At 47.1% G+C, this 19,380-nt stretch overlaps 5 protein-coding genes across 5 annotated transcripts; 3 read left to right on the plus strand and 2 right to left on the minus strand.

Annotated features, from left to right (window-relative positions):
• Positions 1 to 2,427: 2,427 nt before the first annotated feature.
• On the plus strand, positions 2,428 to 4,090 carry FOMMEDRAFT_94969 (DUF254-domain-containing protein; the record flags this gene model as incomplete). Its single annotated transcript, XM_007270649.1, has 7 exons — positions 2,428 to 2,694; positions 2,769 to 3,023; positions 3,077 to 3,335; positions 3,411 to 3,463; positions 3,518 to 3,702; positions 3,761 to 3,872; positions 3,950 to 4,090. Coding segments are annotated over 7 exons (1,272 nt in total), but the record flags the coding sequence as incomplete, so codon positions are not given.
• A 506-nt stretch (positions 4,091 to 4,596) lies between these two features.
• On the plus strand, positions 4,597 to 7,394 carry FOMMEDRAFT_128778 (beta-glucan synthesis-associated protein). Its single transcript, XM_007270826.1, has 13 exons — positions 4,597 to 4,780; positions 4,843 to 4,935; positions 5,011 to 5,172; positions 5,243 to 5,274; positions 5,351 to 5,589; positions 5,648 to 5,705; positions 5,766 to 5,939; positions 6,001 to 6,018; positions 6,075 to 6,200; positions 6,265 to 6,690; positions 6,763 to 6,874; positions 6,937 to 7,106; positions 7,192 to 7,394. Exons 1-13 carry the CDS (start codon positions 4,652 to 4,654, stop codon positions 7,283 to 7,285), a joined length of 1,833 nt encoding a protein of 610 aa, XP_007270888.1. The 5' UTR covers positions 4,597 to 4,651; the 3' UTR covers positions 7,286 to 7,394.
• Positions 7,395 to 7,995: 601 nt separating this feature from the next.
• Positions 7,996 to 10,788, minus strand: FOMMEDRAFT_148974 (uncharacterized protein; the record flags this gene model as incomplete). The annotated part of the gene is made up of 7 exons (XM_007270827.1): positions 9,703 to 10,788; positions 9,547 to 9,616; positions 9,298 to 9,482; positions 8,813 to 9,239; positions 8,588 to 8,755; positions 8,096 to 8,522; positions 7,996 to 8,011 (listed from the first exon to the last, which is right to left on the minus strand). The coding sequence occupies exons 1-7, from the start codon at positions 10,444 to 10,446 to the stop codon at positions 7,996 to 7,998; spliced, it is 2,037 nt and encodes a 678-aa protein (XP_007270889.1). The 5' UTR covers positions 10,447 to 10,788.
• Positions 10,789 to 12,132: 1,344 nt separating this feature from the next.
• On the minus strand, positions 12,133 to 14,452 carry FOMMEDRAFT_161290 (uncharacterized protein; the record flags this gene model as incomplete). Its single annotated transcript, XM_007270828.1, has 6 exons — positions 12,133 to 12,148; positions 12,199 to 12,586; positions 12,639 to 12,806; positions 12,866 to 13,295; positions 13,353 to 13,537; positions 13,606 to 14,452. The coding sequence occupies 6 exons, from the start codon at positions 14,450 to 14,452 to the stop codon at positions 12,133 to 12,135; spliced, it is 2,034 nt and encodes a 677-aa protein (XP_007270890.1).
• A 2,123-nt stretch (positions 14,453 to 16,575) lies between these two features.
• FOMMEDRAFT_170806 (chaperone protein BipA) lies at positions 16,576 to 19,191 on the plus strand (the record flags this gene model as incomplete). The annotated part of the gene is made up of 9 exons (XM_007270829.1): positions 16,576 to 16,783; positions 16,861 to 16,873; positions 16,939 to 16,953; positions 17,015 to 17,107; positions 17,166 to 17,361; positions 17,423 to 17,525; positions 17,586 to 18,151; positions 18,208 to 18,479; positions 18,543 to 19,191. 9 exons carry the CDS (start codon positions 16,576 to 16,578, stop codon positions 19,135 to 19,137), a joined length of 2,061 nt encoding a protein of 686 aa, XP_007270891.1. The 3' UTR covers positions 19,138 to 19,191.
• Positions 19,192 to 19,380: the final 189 nt, after the last annotated feature.

The following is a 19,380-nucleotide window of genomic DNA, read 5'->3' on the forward strand; positions in this document are numbered from 1 at the left end:
AAGGACATAATAAGATCTGAGAATAGATTGGTTAAAGTAACAGTCATGTATAGTTCAACTTAGTACTGAAAGTCCTTAAAGTGCTACCTATTAAAGTCTAAAGGGTAGGCTATATACACTTTCTTTCCAGAATGGGTTGTGACTTCTGAAACAATTGAAACAGGTTCTGAAGGGGCTGAGAGTATGTAGTTAGCAAAAGCCTCTTAGATAGAGGTCTGTACATATTAAGTTAGTTCTACTTGTAACTACTGATCTAGTAAAACAGTAGGGGTGGCAGTTAGTGTAGAAGGGTCCATGTTTATACTACAAAGGAATTAGTACTAAACTAAAAGGGGTAATGAATGGAAGAAGGGTGGTAAAAGTTTAAAAGAGGTTTAGAGAGTTTAAAATTTAAAAATGTAAAAGGGTTAGGACAAAGAAAAGAGATTGACACAACAGTAAGTACTGATGCTCAAAATGTAAGAGAGTTGTAGGGTAGTAATGGGTAGTCTTAATCTGATGTCAGTAACAGTATAAAGGGGACCTAAAGGCTCAGCAAGAGGACCCAGGCTACAACTATCCTACACAACAGAAATACAGAATACAAGTACTAGAACATAGTTAGAACTTGCAGAACAGGCAGAGAGAGAGAGTAAGACAAGAGTAGAGTATATAGAGTGAGCCTAAGAGTACAGGACTACCTAGAGTAGACAAGATCAAGACTACAGGACTAGTCTGATCTTGTACACCTATATATACTAAACTACACAAGAGTACTCAGGGAGCATGAGCTACTTAAGAATGATAAGCCACAAAGAATGAAAGAAAGGAATGTCAAAGATAAAGGTACAAAGAATAAAGGGATGGACAAAGGGTAAGAGACTATAGAATGAACAAAGAATGAAGGGGTGGTCAAAGGAATGGAATGATAAAGTAAGGAAGGGTAGTAGCAAGAGTCAGCATGCATATAGTCTATAGACAGTGCCCCTAAGGGACAGAAGTCCTGAGTTCTGGTACAGAAGGGTGTGGAACCCTTGGAACTGAAGGTATAAGAGTAGAGAACTGTAACAACAAGGTACAGAGGAGCCTTGTATAGCAAGGTAATCCTGAGCTATGTAAGCAAGAATTGGATAATGAATACTATTCTCCTAAAAAAGAGTGTTAGTACAAGGAATGAATAATTGCAGTTCAACCCAGTCCAAATATGTAAATTGTAATGCTACAGTACATTTTCCCACAGCTTCATAGCTAATTCTACTGTATTTTAATACTTATTTCTACTACTTTATGTATGTATCAAGTGAGGAGTGAACACCCTGAATTATATGTCAACTCAACTGGGTGTTCTTGTATTAAAATAGAAACATAGGTCCTGGGTCCAGTCCTCAGTCCTTAAGGTCCAGTCTGGTCCAGGAAAATACAGCATTTTCTGGACCCGGAACTGAACCTGTTCTGGACCTGATTGGACCGGACCTATTGTGACCCGGACCTCAGGTTCGGTCCTAGGGTCGACCCGGGTCCATTAGGTCCAGGACCGAACATCAGCAACTATATGTGCATCTGCCACTTAAACTTGGGTTTGATTGAATGTATGAAGAAAATTTAGAGAAGCATTGAATACTGTTACTGAAGATAAATCAAAATCTGTTCATCATAATGGCGAGATTCAGAATTATGATTGTACCAAGAATGTTTTGATGTAGCTCGAGCACTGTCAAATAATATTATAAGTGTATTTACTGATGCCCAACAAGACCAAACAAATGCGCGAGGGTTGCTGCGACGTGCCACAAGTGATGCTGACGCTGAAAGTGACAGTGAACAGCGATGCCGCCAGACTCATCGCAATCCGCAAGCAGCAGCTCTTCTAGACATTCAACACGTTCGTCGTCACCAACGTCTGAAGCTCGATCACGCTCTCGTTCGCCGTTTCCACCCACGTTACGATCAGCGTCATCGTTTACCCGTGCCGCAACTTTGGCGGCCACGACTGGGAGCCCGCAACGTCTGACAGCGACTGCAGTACCTACACGGATGCAAATAGCAGCACAAGATGTGAGCGGGCTAGCCAGCTCTGCGAGTTCGATGGTAGGAATAAGCTCTACACTGTCGAGCGCTGAAGGCGCGTTAATGAAGGAAAGTGGGACCGAGACGGAAACAGAGACAGAAGGGGAGAGCGATACCGAAACAGAAGGAGAGGGTGGTGATGCAGCAACGACCACCGTTATAGCTGAGGGTCATATTGAAGGGCCTGTTGGCGATGGAGGGACGCGGCGAGCTCTTCGCGAGCAGCTCAAACGCTCGCTCACACAGCGACAAGAAGCAAGCAATGATGCAGAGTTGTCCTTACTCTCGCCCAATGAGAAGGTCCTAGAAGATGAATTGGACGTTTCAATTATAGGCAAGCTGATTATATGCTAGTTCTGCTTGCGAAACTTGGCTTATCTCGTGCAAATAGACTCTGCACCGCCTCGACAATACTTTGTACTGACAGATGCTGGCAAGCCTGTATTTGTCTCAGAAGGCTCACCTCTGGCTGCTGATCAGGATGCTCTTGCATCGACTATTGGCCTCATGCAAGCACTCATATCAGTATTCCTCGACGACGGTGACAAACTTCGGTGTATCAATGCAGGTCGTATGCGCATCAGTTTCCTCCTTAGAAGTCCTCTCTATTATTGCTGCGTGTCAAGCTGGGGCGAACCTGAAAGTGTGGTGCGTAGGGTCTTTGACAATATTATTTTTCATCTCTAAAGTCTGATAGCTAAACTATGCGTTTGCCCAGGAAGACACGTTCGCATCTGGAATATCTCCATTTGCAAATTCTTAGTGTTGTTTCTGGCGCACAGCTTAAAAAGATATTTGAGCGACGAATGAACTTTGATTTACGTAGACTTCTGAGCGGAGCGGAAACATTTTTGCATTCGCTACTCGCGCGGATGCAGTCGGATCTTGCAATGAGCACTTCGTCATTGCTTTGCCTTGCAATGGATCAGAACTTGCGTCGAAAAATTGGTGAGGCACTTGTTCCATCCAAAATGAAGGTGAGGTAACTTTACCAACCGAACAAGCTGTAAAATTATTCATTCTCTTGTAGGAGGTCTTGTATGTTATGCTTATTGCCCGCGGCCGCGTCGTTACCCTTGTCCGACCGAAGAAACATTCCGTACACCCCGCTGATCTCCATATACTACTAAATACTATCCATGCACCTGCCATTGCTGGATCACCTGCATCATGGCTTCCTGTCTGCCTTCCGAAGTACAATTCGTCAGGTTTTCTCCACGCATACGTCTCCTTCCCGCAACTGGGCGAATCCACTACCCCAGTGGATTCTCAAGCTAGACCTGTGGCAAGTCCACCTTCAACACCTTTAACATCGGAAAAACTATCTCGACCGATTGGGTTAGGTCTTGTCTGCGTAAGTGGAGGTGGTGGTGGGGAATTCGAGACAATACGGACGTGGTGCGAAAGTGTGACGAAGGTTTGAAACTGTCAACATAAGCTCGCATGCCATTGTTTAATAGAGCTTTTCCAGAATCTTGAAACGGCTGGCACACTTAGCACATTGGAACGGTCGATTCAGCGTGGTCACTCAGAATATGAAGCTGCCGCGATTGGTGTTCCAGGGTTACGGCATTTTGTGTATAAAAGTCGTGCACATGTCCAAGTCACTCATCCAGAGTGGAGTGATGAATATTCAGATCCCGAAGCTCGACGACGGTGCGCAACATTGTCATCAATACTCTCCGTAGTCCACGACTTACTTTGACCTTTGCAGACTGATCACATTGTACCAAATACTTCATGACAATATCCATGGTAAATCTGGCCAGAAAGAAACGTTAAAGTTGCAGTATGTCAAGACGGCACGGGAGAGCGTTATGGGTTGGGTAAGCTATCGCTGATCATTTCCTTTTCTCATGCATGTAGAGGATTGCTGAGACACGTGCTACATTTGGACTGATAGATCACGCAGCCATTCGAGCTGTACATCGCTGTGGCGCCGGATCTTTCAAAGACGGCGATTGTGGGTGCTGCGAACGCAGTCGTGCGGTGGGTAAAGCGAGAAGAAGCTCGGCTGTTCCTACGCGATGCACCTGTCTTCTGAATCTCTCACCCAGAGTGTATTTTGTCTTTCCTCGTTGTTTTTGTTTTCATTAGAGCGTTGTTGTACTGATCATTAATGTTACTTTTGCATCAAACTCGCGGATACTACAGCAAAACCTGGCATTACATCCACCAAGTCGACTCAACTTCATCTCAGGACCATTCCGAGGTCTAAAAATATCCTGATTGACAAGGCTGTGCAGTGATCTCCCGCTAGCACGGAACCGGGACTGTAAAATTGGTTTCCCGCGCACACACTCTTCCTAGGTGGCCAATCCTGTATGGACGGCTGCTTATGCCGGTGACGAACAGCTTCTTAGTGCTTACAACATTGATTGAAACGCGTGCGGCTGTCTTTGCCTGTTCCTCTGTGCTGGATTTTCCAGTCTTTTTTCTTCTTTTCTCTTACGTTTCGGATCGCGTTGCTGGGAAATCCGTGGATCTTTGCGGTGTGGGATGACCGATGTCTACCCTATGCTATGGCGACTTCCGTCTTTTCCCCTCCTCCGTCTATTAGACTTACCTTTTTCTTATTTTCTTGTCCTTCCCATCTTCATGAACTATGCCTCCTCAGCAGTATGGTGATAGCGGTGAGGGTAATTTGAGTCCGATTACGCCAAGGTCGGGGACACCGCTTCAGGGTGTGGAACGCCCTTTGCTTTCTTCGAGTCGGCCGTCTAGTTCTCGTTTTGTGAGTTTCTCGTACTTGAGTGAAATTATGCCCAGACCTCATTGATTTGAATCTGGTTATAGGAAGACAATCCATACTCCGTAGCGGGTGCGGAAACGCCGCCTCGACCGCCTTACGCACGGTCTTTTTCGGACACTGCGAGTGTATCTGAACGGGTGAGTTCCCACCTCTTCTTCCGCTTCACACTATCATGGTTTAAGAAAGTAAATATGCTGACTGGATATTGTTAGTTCTCACTTCAACCGGACCCCAAGACTTGGGGTACCGTGACTAGTCCAGATGCTCCGGAACCAGACGATGCATTGCATATGCCTGACCCGCGGCGGGATAAGACGATTGATATGGGCGGGTCGATTTGCACGCCCCGTGGGATTGGGAACCTGGGGTGTTTGGTGAGTGCGCATCAAGCAATGGTGTTCTTCATTCTTTCTCGAGTCTTGCTAATAAGTCAAACACATGTAGTTCGTCATTTCCGCAGCTATTTTCGGTATCTTGTATGTATTACTTTGCATTTAGGGCTCGAGTCCTTTCTAACAGGGCATTTGCACGTATTTTTATCTGTTATTTTAGCGCTGGCTACCCCATAGCATCTCACTACATGAAGAAGCCCATGTCCAAGCTGGGAGGATTCAACATCGGTGGAACGAACATGTCAGGCCAAATTCCGCTGCTGGCCGGAAATTTTGGCTTGATAGATGAGGATACACCCGACGATGTGAAGATGAGAACGTCATATATTGATGGGTCGACGATGGAACTTGTGTTTTCTGATGAGTTTAATCAGGAGGGGAGGTCGTTTTATCCTGGTGGTACGTTGACTTCTTGGTGTCGCCGTCATGCTTTTGATTATGGATTTTGTTGATTTAGATGATCCGTATTGGGAAGCGGTTGACCTGCACTATTGGGGAACTAATAACTTGGAATGGTGCATGCCTCGACAAGACATTACAATATAAATAACTCACTAAATACATCGATCGTTTAGGTATGACCCATCGGCGGTTACGACAAAAGATGGGTATCTTCACATAACGTTGTCGAACGTGTCGAATCATGGGCTATACTACATGGGTGGCATGATAACTTCTTGGAACAAGTTTTGTTTTACGGGAGGGATTTTAGAAGCTAGTGTATCGTTGCCAGGTGCTAGTAACATTCAGTAAGCCTAGTTTCTTGAGATGTTATAATGGGCAGTTCCTGACGCATTGCTTGTTCTGTAGTGGTCTATGGCCAGCCGTGTAAGTTCTTGCTCATTTTCCACCGACGTACTCTATTCATACAATGCGCTGGATAGTTGGGCAATGGGTAACCTTGGCCGTGCTGGCTATGGTGCGTCTCTCGAAGGGATGTGGCCGTATACCTACGATGCATGCGACGTCGGGACTTTACCCAACCAAACTCTCAATGGTCTTCCCGTTGCGTATGTTTCATTCAGTCGACTTTCGCAAGTAGTCTTCTCTGAGTAACGCCTTATTTCTCTCCAGGGCGACTGAGAACGGTGATCCTAACGAGAACGGAGTACTTTCCTTCCTCCAGGGTCAGCGACTGTCACGTTGTACTTGTCCCGGCGAATCACACCCTGGACCAATGCATTCCGACGGGACGTTCGTCGGGCGCGCAGCACCAGAAATCGACGTCTTCGAAGCAACCATCTCGTTCGACACACCAGCAAAAGGACAGGTATCGCAATCTGGTCAATGGGCACCCTTTAACGCTGCTTATGCCTGGAAAAATACGTCTGATAATTTGATCATCGTGGATCCAACTATCACGGAGTTGAATAGTTATGCTGGGAGTGCGTTTCAGCAGGCGACGTCTGGGTTGTCGTTTACGAATCAGAAGTGTTATGAGTTGTCGGGGGGGTGTTTTAGTGTGTATGGGTTTGAGTATAAGCCTGGGTTCGATGATGCGTAAGTTGTTTTATAAATTTTCTGTGATGTGAGTTCCTGATTGTTTTCCCTTTCGCATTGGCCCCCGTATAGGTACATCGGATGGATTACGGATGATAAACTTGTGTGGCGACTCAATGCAGCTGGGATGGGACCAGACGACCTAGTGCAAATTTCTGCACGTCCCGTTCCGCAGGAACCCATGGTACGCACCCGAACAATCAGAATAAAATCTAAAACTCACCTTTTATTGAACTCCTTGTAAAGTACGTCATCCTGAACTTGGGTATCTCCGAACAATTCGGGTTCGTCGACTTCGAACACTTAACGTTCCCAACGTCTATGCGAGTGGACTACATACGCGTATACCAACGTCCAGACGAGAAGAACGTTGGGTGTGACCCACCGGATTTCCCTACTGCAGAGTACATCCAACAGTCAGTCCTTTCTCTCTTTTTTCGAATCCGGTCGTACCCTGCATGAGATGTGATTGTTGATGAGTTGTTTGATATGCCATTTTAGATACCAAGAGGCGTACATTAACCCGAACTTGACGACCTGGGTGGATGATTTTAAGCAGAAGGTCCCAAAGAATAAGCTTGTTGATCAATGCTGAGTCGTCTTCACCCACACTCCGCTGCTCTCACTGCCCCATCACCCTTGCTGACGTTGGTCTGGGATTTAAATATTGTATATGTAATTCTTTGGGGATTCTGAAGAATAACTCGTCCACTCCTTTCATTGATTTATAATATGAACTAGAAATAGATAATTAGTATTGACGTTACCTTCCATTCGTTTTCTTTGTATAGGATATACCCGTGGAACAAGGAGAATATATTTCCAACGTTAACATACATTTATCTACTAGACATGTGGTTTGCAGTGAACATGGTTGGTCTAACTCTGTTCAAAAGTTTGCGGATATTCCGTAGATTGTCTAGACCTACAGATTCTGCTTCCATTTCCATTTATTCGCACTTCCAAGGCGATGCGGAGGACAAATGCGAGTAAAGTACAGAGTACAGTATCGAACGAGGGTAAAGAACTAAAAACTTCGTAACGAAAAGAGGAGACCAATGCTCCAACAAACAAAATAAAACGAGCAAGCGTAAGGTAAAAAAAAACGTAGAAAATAAAGAAAGGAAGGAACAAAGCTCGATAAAGTCTAGACGCTTTCGAAGCGCAATTCGTGAGAATGAGAACAGTGGTGGGAAAGGTAGGATTCCAAGATGAATTCCAAGATGGCATTGGCACGTCAAGTGCGAATTTGAATTGACTTCAGTTGGCGAGCAGGTACGCGAATCGTGTGAAGATAACAGCTCTTTACCAGCTGAACGCTCTAAAAAAAAAACCAAACAGCGAATCGTAGTCAGCGCTTGTTCCTAACAACAACAACGACCACAAGGAAAAAGGGACGACATACTCTTCATGAACCTCAACACCCCCACACGCAGCTCTCAACTCATTATTAACACCTCTCACAGCACGTTTGACTTCATCAGCAAGCGCGAGTGGACCACATACGCCTACTGCGAGGCCTTTAGCTTGTGGGATGCTGGATGTGAGGCGGGCGATGGATTCGGTCATGCGGCTGAGGGCGGGGCGGCCGGCGTGTTGGGTGAGGGAGGGGGCGAGGGTTGCGAGGTGGGTTTCGAGTGGGGAGGAAGAGGAGGTTGGGTGGGTGAAGTTGGGCTTGGAGGTGGAGGATGGGGAGAGTAGGGAGGGAGGGGAGGGAGATTTGGACTTGTCGGCGCGGGTGTAGTGCACTGAGATGCGCATGATTACACCTGGGATTTGGGAGACGGAGGCGAGGAGGGAGCTGAATGTCGGCAGGAGTGGGATAAGGGAAGCTGAGTAAACCAAAGTAAGTGAAAGTTTAGCCTATTGATTTGTTAGAGGTACAGCGAAGACTGACATTTATCCTGTGCGATCCAGACGAGCTCTATGAACTTGACTGCAGACTTCCCGGCTACGATAGCCTGAGTGAGCTCCTCCGCTTGGCTCAATGCGAATGTGAGGCCGCTGCCACCTGCAACGAGCAGGACGGAAGAGTAGCTTGACATGACCATGTTACCTACTCCACCTGGCACGTTTCACTTCGTCAGACAAGCAAAGTAGACCGAGATATTGGACAACACACCATATGGACCCTCAACAACCACCTTCATCTCCCTTACACAACTCGCTGCGTAACCCTCCTCCACACCAGCACTACCCGACCCCGCCTGGTTTGCAGCAGCATACAACCTCCCCGTCCACCCTCCCGCCTTCTTACACATCAACACCAACCCTCTCCCCTCAGCCGACGAAGCGATAGTGAACGGATGCGCGACGCTCCATCCGAGTAAACCCATCTCGCTTGAGAGGACACGAAGACGGACGTGTTGTCCTGCTCGCCAACCGGTTGAGACGGTTGGTAGCTCGATGCGAGTCATGCTGAGTTCGGGGAGGGGTGTGACGCGTGCGGTTGAGATGCGTGTTTTGATGATGCGGAGGAGGTGGTCGAAGCCGTAGATACCGAGTGCGGTGAGGACGTATGGTAGGCATACAGGTTGGTGGAAGCAGATCTATAACCATACATCACTCAGCAACATGGTCAAGCTACATTGAACTTGGAGGACTTACGCCGACGAAAAAGAGGACAATCCCTACTATATGCGCATATATGAACAGCGTATATGCGCGTCGACGGACAACAGGAAGCGATGCGAAGAAGAGGAGAGACACGCCGCTCAGGCCGATCATGCCATGGATGACGAGTGCTGTCTGGAATGATTCCGTAAGGCTTAGCTTGATGGCATACTGGTAGACTGGACAAGACCAACGACTCAGCCCTTTAACTTCAATGACCGGAGATGCAGAGAAAAAACTCACTGTATCCGAGGGCGTGCATCGCGGCTGCACCGAACGTGACGATACCGACCCAACGGTGCAGGAAATTTAACTATTGAATTGCGGATCAACGTCAAAAATAAATTAGTATCAAATCTTATCAAAAAAACAAAAACAAAATGCGAACAGCATACACACCCTTTCGTAACCCATACCGACCAACATACCAACGATATTATTCTTCGTACCAAGAGCAACAACAACAGGGATCTGACTCGTAGCCAAGAACCCCAACCGATTCGTATCAGCAAGTGGGTTCCCACCGTTGACGAAGACGATAACAAGGATTGCAGTGAGGTAAGCAGCCATAACTGTGACTTTGCCAACTGACTTGCTCGGTGTGACGGAGTATGAAAAGAGCGTGGAGAGTGGGTGGAGAAGGGATGAGAGAGCTGGGACGTGTGGTGGTGGTGAGTTAGTGTTAACGCCAGAAGCTGGAGGCATCGAAGCCCATTCTTTGCCGACTCCACCTGCGCGGGAGGACGCATATACGTCGTGGTTTGCGAGTGTATGCGATTGTTCGGAGGAGTCTTCGCCGCCTCTGAGAGTTGTCATTGTGTTGACGCGATGAAGACGGTCTGAGCTGGGGTTAACGTTCTTTGCATTGTATGTCGATGTGGGGATGGCGGGTTGGACCATTGGTTCGGGAGAGGATCCGGAGCGCAGAATCAATCCGCGCGTCCATGAGGAGAGGGAGCTGAAACGTGCTATTGCCCGGGGGAGAAAGGCAAGTGCGAAGACTCCGACTGTGCAGAGGAGTGCGATGTCTAGCCAGTAGACAAGTACTTCGTCTGGGTTTGGGCCTTGTGGACCTCCTCCGCCAGCTCCTCCTGGTGCTCCCCCGGCACCAGAGGCGGTAGCGTTAGTTTGCGTAGAGCTCATGCTGAAAAAGAAATTGAAGTTCCGTTCCGTTTATAGAGTCGAGAATGAGAGCGATTTTGCAAGACCAGTTGCGTTTGATAGCAGTGATCAGAAAAGACAGTATATATGCAGGCGGATGCGACGGAGAGTGGTTATTGCGATAGCAGTGAGAAGAGAACGAAAGGGACGGAGGAAAAAGAGTGAAACGGCGTCTCCGCAGAGAGTGCTGCGTATAAAAGAAGGGGGTAGCAGGGAGGAGTGCTTCTTCGTGCCACTCGGCTTCGGCTCTCTGTTGACAGGACAAATCGAACAACAAGGGAGAGGCGACAGAGCGTACTGAAGCCGCACCGAGAAACGGCTGCTGCACAGGCCCCTCTACACTCAAGCAGGCAAGCAACTCAGAAGAAAGAAACTCGAAGAACTCTCCAAGAAAAAAGCTTGTTCCGAATATGTTTTAGCGTTAACCGAAGAATGTTGGATGCATTGGGTATGTCGTTCGCACGTGTGAATCCTTCGCGCAAAATGCGCAGTAGATTACTTGAAGCGGAGGTAATTTTTGTACCATCATCAGTGGCGCTTTCTTGTCCATCAACGGGGCACAGCGCACGTTTTCTTGTGTTATAGAATTGAGAAAGGTGCTAGACTAACTTTTCTACGAGCCTTCAGGTCTTCCTGTAGGTCTGCAAAGGGAAAGGATGCCGATGCCGATGGAACGGGTGCATCTAGTGATCCACATTGCAGTTACCATTCTAACGGCGCCGACGCAGTTCTGCCGCGATCTGACAACATGCACTTTTAGCATGATATATGCGGCCGCCGCCGCATGAAATGACCCTTCACAATGGAGACTTGATTTATCCGTTTCCCTGGTTTCATTCACGTCATGCGTTGTGTTTGTTTTTTCGGTGCCGTTGATCACTAAGTTATTTATCCTATCAGATTATATGCTTCGTGAACCACGTGTTGAACAGTATTCACTTTGCGACCGGTTCGCTCAGAAGAGTTTATCTGTGGTCTTGTAGAACCTTGATTGACAGTGGTAGCATATAACTGTTTTCTGCTCTCAGAACCTATATCTCTGTAATGAATTCCAATTTGAACACATGGCTTGTATTTTTATTATACAACGTGGTATACAACAATGAAGACACATGTCTATAATTAATTTAGAGGACAAATCTCGTGGCCGCCACTAATGATACTTGTTGTTGTGACTACTTATTGTTGATGAAGGCAGTGAAGAACAACCTCTGCTTGGCTATGACTTGGCTACCAACGGACCTGTAGGAAGCGGCAGCCCAAGCTGCTTACACAGATGGTAGGATTCACCTTTGAGACTATGTTGAGTAACAGCAAATATCACAGACTATTGAGTTTAATATGGCCTACTTTTGTCAATTAGCTGTACAGTTCAATACCGTGTATTCAATATGAGTTATAAATGTTTAGTGTACCTGCACTTTATTTTAAGTAGGATATTTACACACAAAGAGGGATAGACTATACAACATGCGAGTATGAATGAGCGGCTGGTTGGGGTACCAAGTAATGGAAAAGAAAGATTGGTTTTTAGTTTACGACCAGCCCATCTACCTCTAACATTGGCGATGGGGGGGGAGGGCGGTTGATAATGAACGTTGCAGAAGTTAAAAAAAAAGAAGAAAATGCAAAATAAATAAATGAAGTGGACACGGTCACGTGAAGATGTTACCAGCCAAACACTCTAAATTCGGAGATCAGTACAGACGACGATGTTGACAAGAACGGACTCACTCTTCATGCAGGTCTACACCTCCACATGCCCCTCTCAATGGACTGTCAATGCCTCGAACTGCTCGACCGACTTCACCAGCAAGTCCTGTGGGACCACATACGCCTACTGCAAGCCCTTTTGCATTCGGGATACTTGATGTAACCCGGGCAATAGAACTCACAATATGTGGTAGCATTGGCCGGCCAGGATGCATAGTGAGGTTAGGTGCGAGTGTTGCAAGATGTGCGTCGAGCCCAGAGCTTGGATTCGGCTGCTTTGGGATGTATGTCGTGTCTGAGGATTTATCTGCTCTCGTGTAATGTACTGTGATGCGCATGATGACGCCTTGGACCTGCATGACCGAACTGAGAAGATTTGAGAAAGTCGGCAAGAGTGCAGCCAATGAATCTTTAATGACCAGTTAGTTTCTTCATTGAGAAAATAGATATTGCCACCTAACTCTTATCCTGTGTGATCCAGACGATCTCGATGAACTTCACCGCGGACCTGCCAGCGATAATGTCCTGAACAAGCTCTTCCGTCTGGCTTAGTGCAAACGTGACCCCACTTCCCCCTACAACGAGCAAGACCGACGAATAGCTGGACATGACCATGTTACCTACTCCACCTAGATGTTGGTATACTTAAGGTCAACACGCATTGGGGCAAAGGTATACGAGGACTTACCATATGGCCCCTCAAGTATCACCTTCATGTAACGTACTTGGGATACTCCATTCCCTTTTTCGATAGCGAATGCATTTGCTCGGGTCGCTGCAGCATACAGTCTTCCGGTCCAGCCACCGGCTTTTTTACACAATAGTACAAGGCCACGTCCGGATGTCGAATCACTCGCGGAGGCAACAGTAAACGGATGTGCTATAGTCCATCCGAGAAGACCTAACTCGCCAGACAGTATACGCAAGCGTACATGCTGTCCTGCTCGCCAGCCCGCTCCAACATGGGGCAGCTCGATGCGGGTTAGTCCGAGCTCCTTCACGGCCGTGACATGTGCTGTAGAAATACGTGTCTTGATTACGCGGAGGACGTGATCAATGCCATAAATCCCAACCGCAAGCAGAACGTATTTCCTGCAAACGGATTCGTGGAGGTACACCTGAACGGTTACAAATTAAAATTGTGCTGTTGTATAATGCGTGGGAGCAAGACTTACCCCGACGAAGAAGAGGACGTTCCCTGCAATGTGTGCGTACAGGAAACATGTGTAGAGCCTCTTACGAATTCCGCTGAGCGAAGCAAAGTAAAGAATGGACACTCCACCCAGGCCAATCAAACCATTTATAATGAAAGGTCTGTTCAGTTTCGGTCCTAGTTGACCAGCAATTGCATATTTATAAACTAAACATAGTATAAACAGTTAGCCCGAGGATTCCTAGCTGAACTTACACCAATCCTGTGATACTCACTATATCCGAGGGCGTGCACGACGGATGTACCAAATGTAACGATACCGACCCAGCGATGTAGGTAATTCAACTTCACATCGGACCAGAATAAAATTAGTTCTTGGAGAAAATAGTCGATCATAAGGAGAAAATAGAAACGTACGCGTTCATACCCCATTCCGAGTAACATCCCGATAACGTTATTCTTTGTTCCAAGGGCGACTGCAACGGGAATCTGGGAAACAGCGATGAATCCGACTCGATTGGAATCCTCGAGAGGGTTTCCTTTCTTGAAGAACGTAATGAAGAGGACTGCACCGAGGTAGATGGCCATGAGTGTGATTTTACCGACCGATTTGCCCGGAGTGACAGAATACGAAAAGAAGGCCGAAAGTGGATGGAAGATCGATGTCAGGGAAGAAACATGTATAGGAGGCGACGAAACTGCAGGTGGCATTGAGGCCCATTCCTTGCCGGATCGACCATCCTTGTTCCCGATATGGTTTGCCAGTGTATGCGATTGGTATGATGTCTCATCGTCATCCCCGAGGGTTGACGATGTCTCTGCACGATACAGACGTTCGTGCGGCAAGATACGCTGCACCATTGGTTCAGGATTTCGACCCCTCCTCAAGATTAATCCGCGCTTCCATTCGAAAGAGCTGCTGAATCGTCCGATTGCTCGTGGCAGAAAGGCGAGAAAGAAGACTCCCATGGCACATAGGAGGGCGATGTCTAGCCAGTAAACCATTACCTCGTCCGGATTTGGACCTCGAGAACCACCACTACCACCTCCTCCTCCCTGCCCGCCGTACGCGGCCCCGGTCGCCGTAGAGTTCGCAGCTGAAGCTGCCAAGATAAAGCTCATCTAGCGAATTCGAGAGAGAAGGAAGATACCGTCGTTGATTGAACTAAATAATAGCAAGGCCAGCTGCTGTTTAAAGAAAACCGAAAAGAGGAATGAGTGGGGAACAGAGATAGAACGGGAACAGCGAACGGAGGTAAAGGAAGAAGGTGGAAGAGATTGTTGCCACGGCGCAGCTTTCGTCTTTATAAAATTCATCATCGGATTGGAGGCTTGGACTCGCTCCATTGTCGGATTAATGTGGATGAACGGCCGAGTGGACGCAGTCAAGCTGGGGTACGATAGCATGTCCAAATGCTTGTGTTTTTGCTAACAAGGTAGACAAAGAGAGCATGTTGCTTGCACGACGATCGTTGGTTGCTAGATTGATTGCGCAGCATGCATGCATCTGTGTGGCCTTACATGTGTCTACAGCTAGGTGGAAGCCTCATTCGAGCTGCGGTTCCCCACCGAAATGTTACATTGTTAGCTTGGGTAGCTCACTTAGGGCCCCTGCTACATGATTCAATTGGTACAATTAAGGATCCGCATATACTTAAGAGATTTAGTTACCATTGTGACGGCGCCGGAAGTTGACGCGCAGACCTTAGTCTCTTTCTCAATTGGCTTACTGCGCGACGGCCTTATGGAGAGTTTAACTCGGCCGCCGCAACGAAGAAACCCTCAGCATTGGAAACTCGCTGTCTCCACTCCCCTGGTTTCCCATGTCAGGGACAAGGGCCTCGGCTGAACCTGATCTACTTGGCGTATCCATCACACTATCATGCGATGCGTGAACTAACACAGTCAACGCTGTTTGTGATTTATCAGCAACGCACTTAATATCATGATTTTAAATCAAAGGTAACATGTTATTTCCGTCGTGAATAAGCTGGAAGTTGCTGTGAGATAAAGGTACAAACAAACTGGGCCTCAATGCACTCGAGATATTGCCTCAGGATTCAAGGAGTGGCTCGGTCCTTGCGTCTCAACAACAATCGTTCCACCCACATAAGTGAGCGAGGCCCACAGGTCCTGGTTTATCTAATGCGAGTTGAGACGAGATGATCACTTGTAGTATCCGATTAGTTATCCGAATTCCAGTCCCATGAAGAAAGTGGAGGCAATTTCTCCATTCAATCCAGGCAGCCTGTAGATCGGATGTTCAAAACTATACAGAAAATGGAAGCGCTTCAATGATCTGCACGTATCTGGTGGAGTAGCACGTATAAGTCTCCTCTGAAAGGAACGAGAAGTCACAACGATTGATGTTCTGTCTCCAGGGAGATTCCTACGTGCTTCCCATCCGGAGAGTGATACTCTGATACTCCGAGTGTCTACTAACAGATGCTTACGATGCTTGAAACACGACGTATATTTGTGTCGATCCGATTCAGTCGCCTAAGCCCTGACGGCGTTGTAGTATAGTATATTTTACCCTCACTTCTGTCTTGCCTTGCATCGCAGGAATCAGGAACCGACTGAGGAAAAGTTGAGAGAATCGTCTGGCACCAAATGATGACGGACAGTAAGTGGCTTTCCTTACGCACATGCCTTTTTAGCCGATTACATAATACGTTCCTTCGACTACCCTGACGAGCGTCGAGCGCTCTAGCGATCACTTCCACTCTGTAAACGTGGAAGTCTATCCTGTTGTGCTCTGTGTCTTCGTTTCCTAAAGGCGTTGGTGTGGGGTGAGCAGCTGGCTTCTCAGTAGATGCATGTCTAGCTTCTTTATTGCCACATACAATTTCAAAGTAAATCGGCGTTCACCTTTGGAGGAACGATGCTTCGATTTCTTCACCGACCCATCCGCTCACCGACTCTCATGAGTGTGGATTCCCGACTCGGGCGACACGTCGAACACAAATATGACTGGTATCCGAGGCTGTAATACCTCCATTAAGCCCATGTGCAAAAAGGGTCACTGCGAGGCGCATCAAAAGCGCATAGTAACGCTGATACGCTCTGATAACTCCGAGCTCTAATGTTTCGTATGCGTGGAAGTATACGTGGCCCACCACTGGAGCAACGTGTCCATTCCATTAAGACTTGCCTATTAAAGGCACGAATACTATCCGTAATGGCAAGACCAGATTATTATTACGACACTTGCACTTAATTAAGCTCCCGACTCGGGATACAGAATGCCTCGTTCTTCTCCTTCTGTGCACCGAGCTTCACACTCACGTCAACGAAGAAAGAAGACGTCGGACGGCGGGCGAGTGGCGTCTACTGTTTTTCTCCTCTGCGTTACATTCCTTGCTATCTTTTGTCTGCTTGGGGTTCCTGTGTCTGCGAAGCAGAACGATGTGGGATACGAAAAGTCAACATATGGACATGTAATTGGAATTGGTGCGCATTCTCCTTTTATTGGTACTTGCAAATGCGCAGCATGTTACTTACCTCCTTATACTATTTTCTCTAATTAGACCTCGGAACGACGTGAGTATCTGACTTACTCATAGCATTATACACACAACTTACCCATTTTTTTTCGCATTGCCTAGTTATTCATGCGTTGGGTGAGTTACTTGAGTTATGATTTTGCAGGGTAAGACGGATTTTCTTATCTTCCCCATTTAGTGTCCAACGAGGCGGCCGAGTAGAGATTATCGCAAATGATCAGGGTCATCGCATCACTCCGTCATGGGTTTCATTCACAGAAGAAGAAAGACTGTATGTCCATCCGTATACCAGTTGTGTAATTCCTACTTTACTGAGCATGGTTACGTAGTATCGGTGATGCCGCGAAGAAAACATTCCACACAAACCCACGCAACACGGTCTTTGACGCTAAGCGGCTTATAGGTCGTAGATTCGACGAACCAGAGGTCTTACAAGACTTAAGGGAACTGCCCTTCAAGGTTTCGAAAAGCGAGTCTGGAAAGCCGCTTATCCATGTACATCATAAAGAGGAAGAGCGTAAATTTGTATGAGTATTTGCGCTCCTTATTCTACATTGTTCTGACTTTGTTCAACCATGGCTGTTAGACTCCGGAAGAAATAAGTGCAATGGTGCTTTCTAAGTTGAAAGAGACTGCGGAGGCATATCTTGGGGAAGAAGTCAAGTATGCGGTCGTCACCGTTCCGGCATGTACGTCCTCGCCCCTTACATCTACTGCAACATCTTACATTTAATAATGTGCCCGTGCAGATTTCAACGATGCTCAACGACAAGCTACAAAAGACGCTGGAACGATCGCAGGCCTTCAAATACTCCGCGTCCTCAACGAACCCACTGCAGCAGCCGTTGCCTACGGCCTTGACAAGAAACCCACAAACAACGGAGAGTCGCGTATCATTGTGTACGACCTTGGTGGTGGGACATTTGATGTCTCGCTTTTATCCATCGAAGACGGTGTCTTTGAAGTGCTCGCTACGGCGGGTGATACTCACCTCGGAGGCGAAGACTTTGACAACCGTGTCATCGAGTACTTCGTCCAGCTCTACAAACGGAAGACTGGTGTAGACGTTAGGGCGAGTAAGGATCATCGCGCAATGGGGAAACTGAAACGTGCGGTTGAACAGGCGAAACGTGCGTTGTCGAGTCAGCAGTCTACACGCGTGGAGATTGAGGCGTTTGAGAATGGGAACGACTTTTCGGAGACGCTGACGAGAGCCAAATTCGAGGAACTGAATGCGGGTTTGTTCAAAAGGACGATGGACCATGTCGAGCAAGTCCTCAAGGACGCAGATGTGAAGAAACGCGAGATTGATGAGGTACACTCTCAAAATATCTCTTCTCATTTTGTACAATTTCTGACTCAAGTGTACAGATTGTTTTGGTCGGAGGCTCCACGCGAATACCCAAAGTTCAAGAACTCTTAAGGGATTACTTCGGAAAGGAACCATCAAAGAGTATCAATCCTGATGAAGCAGTTGCATACGGTGCAGCAGTACAGGGTGGCATTCTCGCAGGTGACGAAGCAGTCGAGGTCTACACAATCATCGATGCATCCCCAATTTCACTCGGTATCGAGACGACTGGAGGTGTTATGGCGACAATTATTCCTCGATGGACTACAATACCAGCGAAGAAATCTCAAATGTGTGTTTTTCCCTTTTGTTATCTTATTACGGCACTATCAATTAACTTGATTCCGATGTTTAGCTTCTCGACTGCGACGGACAACCAAGAAACTGTCAGAATCCAGGTCTACGAGGGTGAACGTGCACTCACCAAGGATAACAACCTCCTCGGGACGTTCGACCTAACAGGTATCCCACCCGCACCACGTGGAGTCCCGCAAATCGAAGTCACGTTCTCCGTCGATCAGAACAGCATCCTTAACGTTACCGCGGTCGAAAAAGTTACAGGACGCGCAGCATCGATCAAGATATTAAACGATGGGCGACTTTCTGTCGACGAGATTGGTCGAATGCTAAGGGAGGCAGAGAGGTTTGCAGAGGAGGACGAGCGGATGAGGAGACGTGTGGAGAAGATGAACGAGCTTGCGAGTTTCGTTGCGAGTGTGAAGAGTCAAGTTACGGATGAGCAGGGCCTTGGTGGGAAAGTCTCAGCAGCGGATAAGCGAACACTGTTAACGGCAGTGAAGGACGTCGAGGTATGGATTGAGGATGAGGGGCGAGACGCGAGTAGTGATAACATCGAGGAAAAGTTCCAAGGAGTGCAGAATATCGTGACAAAGATCACGAGTAAGCTCTACTCTGATGAAGGAACTCACACTCGACATGTCGAGCTATAGTAACATTTCCCTAAAATAATACGAATAGTAATCCTTGTACATATGCAGATCTACAAACAGGGCAAAACTATCATAAATTGAATAAATCTAATCTAGTACAGTGTTAACAAACCTGTGGTAAACAATAACGTGCTCGTATACAGAATCACTAAATACACCGAGAATGAATAATAGGGTGATGTGATGAGGCCATTCCAAAAAACTGACGCTGAATCATAAGAAAGGGGAAAATGAAGCAAATAG

This window comes from Fomitiporia mediterranea (assembly GCF_000271605.1).
Source record: "Fomitiporia mediterranea MF3/22 unplaced genomic scaffold FOMMEscaffold_14, whole genome shotgun sequence".
In the NCBI taxonomy this organism is placed as follows: domain Eukaryota; kingdom Fungi; phylum Basidiomycota; class Agaricomycetes; order Hymenochaetales; family Hymenochaetaceae; genus Fomitiporia; species Fomitiporia mediterranea.

Coding starts and splice junctions, on each gene's coding strand:
- FOMMEDRAFT_128778 (XM_007270826.1), top strand. CDS start 4,652: ATGCCTCCTCAGCAGTATGGTGATAGCGGTGAGGGTAATTTGAGTCCG. Junction 4,781..4,842: donor GGCCGTCTAGTTCTCGTTTT/GTGAGTTTCTCG, acceptor ATCTGGTTATAG/GAAGACAATCCATACTCCGT. Junction 5,590..5,647: donor GAGGTCGTTTTATCCTGGTG/GTACGTTGACTT, acceptor TTGTTGATTTAG/ATGATCCGTATTGGGAAGCG.